General features: G+C 39.6%; 1 protein-coding gene across 1 annotated transcript; it reads right to left on the bottom strand.

Moving 5' to 3' along the window:
* Positions 1-237: 237 nt before the first annotated feature.
* DSEL (dermatan sulfate epimerase like) lies at positions 238-8854 on the bottom strand. Its single transcript, XM_056823607.1, has 2 exons — positions 7718-8854; positions 238-6744 (listed from the first exon to the last, which is right to left on the bottom strand). Exon 2 carries the CDS (start codon positions 5841-5843, stop codon positions 2190-2192), a length of 3654 nt encoding a protein of 1217 aa, XP_056679585.1. The 5' UTR covers positions 5844-6744; positions 7718-8854; the 3' UTR covers positions 238-2189.
* Between the last annotated feature and the right edge of the window lie 348 nt (positions 8855-9202).

Raw genomic sequence — 9202 nt, 5'->3', positions numbered from 1 at the left:
ATATATAGCATTTAAAAGAATTGAAAGAACATAAAGTATATTGCCTCAGATGGACAAAGGAATAATGAAGACACCCTGCCAACAATTCATGCTAAGGAAAATAAGTTGAAGAATTTTAGTAGGAATAAGAGAAGCATAAGATTCTTAATTTGGAGTCTTGAGTAGTATTATTACTTTTTTTCCTTTACGATGCAATCGGAAATATCAAGATTTTTCTTAAAATAAGACTCCTAAACATTTTAGTATATTTTTATTAATGTCATTCCTTTCCTCCTTTTCTCTCTCTACAGTGACATAAGAATTTACTCTTTTTAAGATTAAGTGTTCATTTATGGTACAATAAGACAAATAATTTCCTCTGCATCCTTTACTTTTCATTCTTATCTTCAACAGAAGATGTCATTTTTTTTCCCCTTTTGGATTCATCATCACAAGCCCTGGCCAATGAAAGCAAATTGCAAATTCTGTCAAATAGTAGAAATATTGTTGGCAACTACTTAACAATTTTACATATGCCTAACCATAACACTGAGTTAGAGAAAATGTTACTTTGGGGTAAATTGATTCGAGCCCAGTTCAGAGACTCCAACCTAGTTAAAAATAATTTTCATTTAGTTTGACATTTTGTTGTACAAGTTTTCAGAAATGAAAAGGAGAACCACCTCCTGTTCACTCTTTCTATAATCAAAGAAAAACAACACTCAAGTTAAGTTGAGCTGGAATGCAACATATCAACAGCTTTATCACGCTGGAGGCACATTTTGACATAATAACAAATGACTGAGAAAGAGTCACTTTTATCTAGGTCACAAATGTTGTAGGGCTTAGGGGAAACGACAAATTTAAACATCAGGAAAGGGGCTGCAATCTATACAGAGAATTTCATCACGTCTTGACATTACCTAATGGTTTTCATTCAGTACACTGTAATTATTCCACCAGCATATTATAATAGCACAACATTCTGATTTCAAATCCTACAAAAATAAAATGAGCCATATTCCATGACGACTACATTTGTAATAAAATGCAGATGGTAAAGGAAACAGATGTCTCTGACATCATCTCCAATTTGATTTGCACATCTGCAGACATTTACAGTATGTACACATGTTCAAAAGAATGCTGAGCACAAATTGGGAAGATTGAAATTCTTGGTGTTCCCATTAGAAAGAAATATTGGTAAAAAGTACCCCTATGACATTAAAGGGAAAAAGAAAACAATTATAGACCAAAGAAATTATTAAGGTTGTCTGTCTGTCTACAAAAATTTTATTCTGTATCTAAATTGGACTCATGTACAAAAGTGGCCAGAAGAGAGAAAGAGACTGTTTCAAAAAGGTAATACTAAGCATTTGGACCCATGAAAGTAGGGATGCAAGGATATAGTATAGCACAAAATGTTGGTGACTTTCAGGAGGCAAAGAAAATAACAAGGGCATTTGTAACAATCCTAAAAAGTAACAATCAGAAGGTCATAGCTGTCATATCTATTGTTCAAAAGCTAAGTATTCCTTACTATTTCTGAAATAAAGGAGTCTAAAGTGACTTTTCTGGTGATTTACTTTCCCATCTATCCAAAACCCATTAGATTATACCTTTATAACACTTGGGAATAGCATCCAATCGCATGTTAGGAGCTTTCACTACCTCCCCATTCATTCAATTTAGAGGGAGTAAAAGGAAAATAAGCTCTATTGTGTAGGATAAACACAACAGAGGGCCTTTTGAAAGAAGGTGAGGATTATTTTTTTTTCCTAGCCCATCTTGAAAGTAAGTGAAGTTTGGATAAAGCAGCAACACTAAAGACTAGAGGAGTTTCTGAGGCCCAGGGATAGAGAAAACTATTAGAATTAAAGAAATCTGTTTGAGTCTTCTCATTTCCCTCTTCCCTTTCATCCCCAACACCCAACCCAATCACCCTTTCAAAACAAATCAAACAAAATTTAGCTTGTCAAGTTTCTGACAGAAAGGCAGCAAAAGTTGTTTTAAAGTAAAAATAAATCCTGTGAGGCCAAATATGGTGTCTGTCATTTTTTTTAAATAATCTCTCTGTGCAAGTAACAGACTAAACATACATACACACACACACACACACACACATTTTACAAGAATAAACAAACTCTTCTAATTCTTATCCACAAATTGGGTTGGAAATCATAGTGCAAATGACTGCCGACCTGCAGCATTCAGTCCGTAAACTTTGGATATCCTAGAAGATCCATTAGTGTCCAGCAGATGTCTTCAATCATCTTAATTTCTCCAATAGGCATGTTTTGTTTCCAAATGTTAATGTTAGTTGGTGATATTTCCCCTTCATATGGAAGATAAAAAAGATTTGTGGAAGTAGCAAACAATATTTGGTTTAAACTAGCAGGAGATAAAGGAATGCCAAGAAAGGTAAAAATTTTTTCAGTTGTCTTCTGAGGGAAATTCACAATATCTTCAAACCTGACCAGCTGATAATTGGTGGGCAGCAAATCCTTATTGATTCTCAGTGCTGCTGCTGTGTTTGCTAGCCACAAATGAGCCAGTAAGGACACTGGACTTGATTTGGGATCTGATATCTCTTTCCTCAATGACTCGTATTCAAAAGCATAGCCTGAATTCAAGTTGCATTTGTCTTTATCTCTTTGTACCTTAAAGAGCATAGCTAAGTGCTCAGGAACATTCTTTAAGGAATAAAGGCTTGGTTTGCTATTATACAACATTGAGTGGATCCATGCCCGAGGGTCCCTTACAATGTACAATGCCCTCATTGAAGACCCTATAACTTCTTGAAAGAAATGAAGCTTTAAGGTCCAGCTTCCACTGCTTAAACTGAGTACAGGACGTGCACTTGGGTAAAAGATAAGGTGTCTCCTTAGGTCTCTAATATATTCAGCATCTCTGTCTAAACTGCCTTTCATTTTACTTTTTTGTTCCAGCAAAGACTCTCTCTTTTTTAATCTTCTCTTTTTGTCTTTGTTCATTGTGGAGTATTGAGTGAGTTTACTCCTACTGGGTTCATGAAGACGAATGTTTTGCAAATGAAGTTTTGTGTCCTGGACTAAAGATTGCAGCCAGCCTCTGAGCAAACGGAAATGACCACCCTGAATGTCTGACACCCTCCACTCACAGGCATCTACAAATGAGTCTATTTCAAATTCAGTTTCAGGGATATCAAGGTAGGTTGTTGGGACCCTAATGTACAGAAAGTCAGTGCTGTTAAAAAAGAGCTGCTTTAGGATTTCTGCTCCTGAACTTGGGAGTGAGGTAATGACAACATCTGGCAGAGCAATGGGGTGTCCTTCAGAGTGCTTGGATCTTTTGCTTGTTTTGGCCTCTGTGCTCATCATGTCACTGCTCCATTTGGCACAGATAGGCTGAGTACAAGTACTCCACACATCCAACAATTCAATGAACCACAATGTTATAACCATGATTAGGATCCAACGCATTAGTTTACTAAATGAAAGGTAAAATCTCCACTGAAAAGCTAAAATCATCAAACTCACACCCAAAATCAACCCTACTATCATATTGATTTTAAAACCAAAGGGAAAAGCAACACTACTATTTCTTACTGGTTTTTCTCTAGTTTCAGTGCCTAAACCAAAATGGATAATTTGGTCTCGATGTGCTACATTAGCAAAGCCACCAAATCCCAGATAATTGAACCGGGTCTTCAGATTACGGTAATCTGTTACAATGGAAACAACATGGTCACTGTTGTTGACATTTAGTGAAATCTGAAATCCAGACTTAGAATTATCAATAAATTTACAGTTGGAAACATTGACATAGGGTCCATGGAAAATATATGCAATTCTGCTCATAGTAGTTTCCATTCGAAATGTCACATTCACATACTGAGTCCACCGTTTCTTGAATTCAGCAGCTTGTTCAGCTTCCTGTATGGTCGCTATGGGGCTATTGCCATGATCATCAAACCAAAACATTTTATAATGGGCATCCCAGACATCCATCATGGCTCCATTATATTGGTTCATAAACTTGTATGGGACATATTTAAAATCAATATCCAGATTATGAAAAAAGGCACTGACGGAATTAATTGGAGAGTCCTCTTCCTTCTCAATGTGATCCACAACGAGCAAGGTTTGGGAATTTAAGAGAAGCAAAGCACGATACACACTTTTCAGTTTCATTGCAGAAGAATAAGCTGTCACAGCCTCCCCACTCACAAACATCATTTCCTGTTGCTGGGAGGCTGTTATAATTTCTCCAGCTGCATCACCAACTTCTTCACCTGTCCACCTGAGCCACTGGCCACATTCCCCAAGTTGGCCCTCCCAAGGCTGATTGCACTGGCTTGAAGGTGATGGGGCAAACACCAGAACATTATTGAGGTGGCTTAGCTTGGGCCCATAGAGGGCCTCAGAAACAAACACCTGTCCATTTGGTGCAAAAGTAAAAGAGTTTTGGTCAGGGTGTTCATGACCTGGGTTGAAGCTTCGCCAGCCATCAATCCAGGAATATGGCTGAAAGTGAACTATATCATAGACTGCTCGGCCACCCAATCTTCCAGATTTAAAAGACAGAAAGGTATTGGTCTGTGTGTTTGGCAGGCCAGCCCCATAAGTGACCACCCCCCAATTAGGGAATATATGCAATTTAGCAGTGCCATAGTCAGCAGGAGGTTGTGGAGTGAGTTCTGAATCATACCAGATATATTCAGTGTGAAGAGTACTCCACCGCTGGGCAGTAGAAGGAACCATTGGACCATCCTTAGGCCGGTGCTTTCTAATTTGCTGGGCTAACCAGTTGCCAGCTCCACTCTTTAATACAAATTTATCCAGGAATACTAGTTGGCTCTCTGGCCCATAAAACCAGTTATAGTTGGAATCTGCTATACCCACTGTTCTCTGAAAACCTGGCAAGAGGGTAGCAAAATAAAACCAAAAGTGCATTTTCAACCAGTTGTTCTCCAAGTTATTGATATTAAAGTGACGCTGGGCCAAGAAAACATACTGTATGACAGACTTGGCAGTGTAGCTTCCATAAGCTACACCTTCATCCAAAGAGCCATCCACAATATGATTAAGCAAAAACATGGTCTTTTCCATCACATCCACTACCACCTGTTTCCAAATATTTGCTTGAGATGCTTTCTCCACTCCAGTCACCAGGGCACCAGTGAGCAGTGCCAGCATATTTGTGGCTTGGTGGTTGTGGAGAAGTTGTTTTCCCCACGCACGAACCTTAGAATACTCATACATTTCCTCAGTGACAGCCCATATCTTATCCAGATACTTTTGTCTTCTGTGATTATCGATTAAGTTGTATAAGAAGTCAAAGGCAGTGGCAAAACCTGTTAAGGAGTGGCCAAGTGGCACCTCATCCCCCGGAGCATTCTCAACTAGCCAGTCTTTGTAGCCAGCCATCCTATCCATGTATTCTAAGACAAATTCAAAGGCAGCTTTGTCATCTGGGCACAACAAACAATAAAATGCTAAGGGAGGGAGATTATTACCATAAATTTCATTCCACTTTGCAGCAAAATCAGCATGCTTGGGTGGAGGTAGGTAGTATGTTGGGTTGGACAGCATCACTGTAACTGCACTTCTGATAACTCTAAAAAGATGCAAATGGCTTGTGCGAGACTTTTGTCTCAGTGCTTGGATGTCTCTAGCGTCAAAATATAAACTTGGATGGAAACTCCCTTTTTTCAGTTTTTGGTTGTGACTGAAATCTTGAACTTGTTGTGTCTTATATTGATCAATATCATCTGCAAAACCAGCCCATTCAGAGTAATTGCTTATAGATTCTTCAAAACTGGAGTGAACAAACATTACTAACACTAACAAAAATAAGAAATGTCTTGTAAACATTAGCGCCATGATCCATTAGGCAGTTCTTTTCCTTCAGGCATACATGTCAAGCATATTGCTCATTACATTGACTCATCTACTGACTATAAAAATGTACATTTAAGGCCTTGATAAAAAAAAAAATGTAAATCTTCCACTGAGATTCAGCTGGTATGTAACTGATTCAAAATAAGTGGCCAAGAAAAGTGAAAACTTAGATTTTATATGTGCATGACATAGTTATAATACCACTAAAACTCAAGGAACCTTAAAGCCAGTAAATCTTTTGCCACATTATATGTAAAGAATTAATTATTTCCTCTATGGTACAAGACAAGCTTATATCACCAGCTGAAAGCACACACTTTAAAAGAAAGAAAATAATAAAAGTGTTCCAAAATACAATTTTGAAGTCATTATTACACAAGTTATGAGGTCACCACACATGCTAATGTGATTTTTTTTTCACAGATTCAAATAAAGTACTGCATTTTCTATGGTGAACTTGGTGGTTGGAATTACTGCTTCTGTCCTTCCTGATTTTATAGCCTTCATTCTTTGAAATCTATTTTCCCCCATTTTTGGAGAAACCAACAGCACTGAAACCTGAAAAAAAAAGAAATTCACGAGTCCTTCTTAGTTGGCAAAGCTGCAGGTTTTCTAGCCTCTGCTGACTGCTGTCTGAAAAAGCTTTGTTGTCATCAATATGTCATGACATAAATCATGCATTTCCCATGTCTTCTTGTATTAAAGTCATCTTTTCAGTGCATTACAACCTGTGAAACCTAACATTTTTTTTCCTCTTCAGTCACCTGAGTATCTCTCCTCTGCCCATCTTGAAGTCAACCAGTCAAATGGGAGAAAAAGAATCTCAACAAGGTAGCTATTTTTCTTTTCTTTCTTTTCTCTTCCTTGAGCATGGCAATCCTTTCTGGGGGAAGAAACAAAACAGATATGTTTTCTGAAGCTACAGATACATTGAAAATATAATAAATTCTATGTTTGAAAAATTACAATTTTCCTTTTTCAATGAATTCATTCCAAGGAATAGCTTCAAAGACATTTAAGAAAAAAATCAATAGAAGTCTACTTTAAAATGTGGCTACTGGAATCCCTTCCCTTTTACATTATAATTCATCAACTGATAACAATCCCCACCATATATAAAAGGTGTGCAATAAATGTTGATGACACTAAATCACAAGCTATAAGTTATCTGATTCAGATTAATATAGTAGCTGGCTTACTCTGGTTGAAATATAATTTTAAAAGCCCCACATAAAAGTGTATAAGAATACTGAAATGCAATAACTGGTATGCTATTTTCTCTGTTCCCCCCCCCTTATTATCTCAGAGGTACAAAAGTCCTAGCACAATGCTTCCTATGGACTAGGTTCTCAATAGTAGATTTTTGCTATCTGTATGGATTTTAATGGAAAATAAAATAAAAATTCAGGCAACTAGACCTTACCAATTTACATTAGTGCTACTCTTTTGTCCCAAACAACTCTAAAACTGCCTTTGCATTTAATAAGCACTACCAGACAACTAGTTTTCCTCAAAAAAAAAACCAAAAACAATGCTACAGAGACAAGAGTACCTACCATCTCAGTCCCTCACCTGTAGCCTTAATGTGTATACTTCTGAACGACCACGAGAGGGTACTATAAACCAATGCGAAAGAGAAACATCTCCCTTTGCCTTTCTTAGGGGCTGGACAACTTAACCAAGTTTCAGTCGCAAACAAGTCTCTACACTGCAAAAGTCATTTACAGGAAGAGTTTGCTGAACCAACCTGCCTGTTGCATTTAAAATCCTTCCCGGGAAAAATAAGTCTCTTTGTTATCATTTCCAGGGATGAATGGAAGAAGAGGATAATCCTTCCAAAAAAAAAATCATCTTACCTTAGGCAGGTCAGGATGGGAGTATCCCATACAGCATTGAATTCCTGGGGATTGGGGGAAGGGAAGTCAGAGCAAACTCACACAACAAGAACTGAAGTGCACAGCGCTTTCATTTCTTGGACATTACAAGCATTCCAGACTATCACCAGGATGCCAGAGAGGTCCAACGTTTGGCCTTGCAAAGGTGAAGAGGGTTAGGGAGACAGGAACCAGGACGCTTCCTTAGGCTTCTTCCAACAGACTTGGCTTCGTTTCTGTCCCATACGTCATGCTCTCCCTTCCCCCTTAGCCCGCACGGATTCAGTCACCCCGCTCCGCTAAAACTGCTTCCAGAGAGAGGATGAGAAGACAGAAAGAAGCAGCCACAGCAGCTAGAGGAACTCGCCAAATGGAGTCTCTTACAGGACTCCCACCCCACTTTCAAGAAATCCAACAAATCCCTTGTGTTCTGCTCTGGTATTAGGAGGAGGCAGATCCTGGCAGATGCCCTTTGGTTGCCGTCGCTTCTGATGCTAGGCAGTTTCTTCTGACTCTTGCCTCCTGATTACGGTTTCCAACACAGGGAGTAGGGTTTTCTCCGAGGGCAATCACTACCCTCTCTGCAGCTTGCCTCCACTTCCCCCTCCTCTGAGTCGCAGCTTGTGGCTCACTGAGCTGAGCTCAGAGTTGAAAGAGCGAGGGAAATGCTGGCAGGGAAGGCGAGAGGGACGAGAGAAGGGGCGAGAGAGACAGAAGAGAAAGCGGCAGCACCACCAAGGCGGACCAAGGGGCGGGGCCGGCGAGGCAGCTCCCCGGGATCCTAATGCTCTGAGGCTTCTCCTGGGTCCAGCTGTTTCCCAGCTGCTGCTCTTCTTACAGGACGTTTTCCCGAGGGGAATCTCAGGCTGCCACCGCAGCAGCAGCTCTTCTGGGCGGAGTGGAAAAGGAGGAGGGAAGTTTGGCTGGGAGAGAATGTTTGGGGAGTGCCGTTATCCAGAAAGGCAGTCAAGAAAGGCAGACTAGGGTTAGAGCTACAGTAAATTGCCTGCATTCCTAAGTTCGTCCTAACCAAATTTTGTCCTTGTAGAATGGAGAAAGAGCATCTTTTACGAAGGGATCGATAGGGGCAGCGTGTAGCGAAGGGGGGTTGATCTGGGCAGTTATAAAACAGGAAAGGAAGGAAAGCAGGAAAAACTGACGTGATGGGAGAGACAAGGGCTTTGTACATTTGGGAAAGGGAGGGATTGGAGTGTGATGTCTAAAAAGATAGAAATTCCTTAGCAAGGTTAGACTTACAGAGTTGTTTTGCAGGCAACAGTGCCAAGGTTCTCATAAGAGGTAGGTCCACCTTCCCCACCGCCCCTCACCCCCTCCAGCTTACTGTAACAGCAAAATAAAAATGTTCAAGAGATTTCTTTTCTTTTCTTTTTAAAATTTATTTCCTTCAAATATCACAGACACTAAAAGCCTGAGGGAGAAGATTCTGCCAGATGAGCTGATAAAAGA

This window comes from Monodelphis domestica, chromosome 3 (assembly GCF_027887165.1).
Source record: "Monodelphis domestica isolate mMonDom1 chromosome 3, mMonDom1.pri, whole genome shotgun sequence".
NCBI lineage: Eukaryota > Metazoa > Chordata > Mammalia > Didelphimorphia > Didelphidae > Monodelphis > Monodelphis domestica.
Note: the sequence above shows the minus strand (reverse complement) of the source record. Positions and strands in the feature narration are given on the sequence as shown.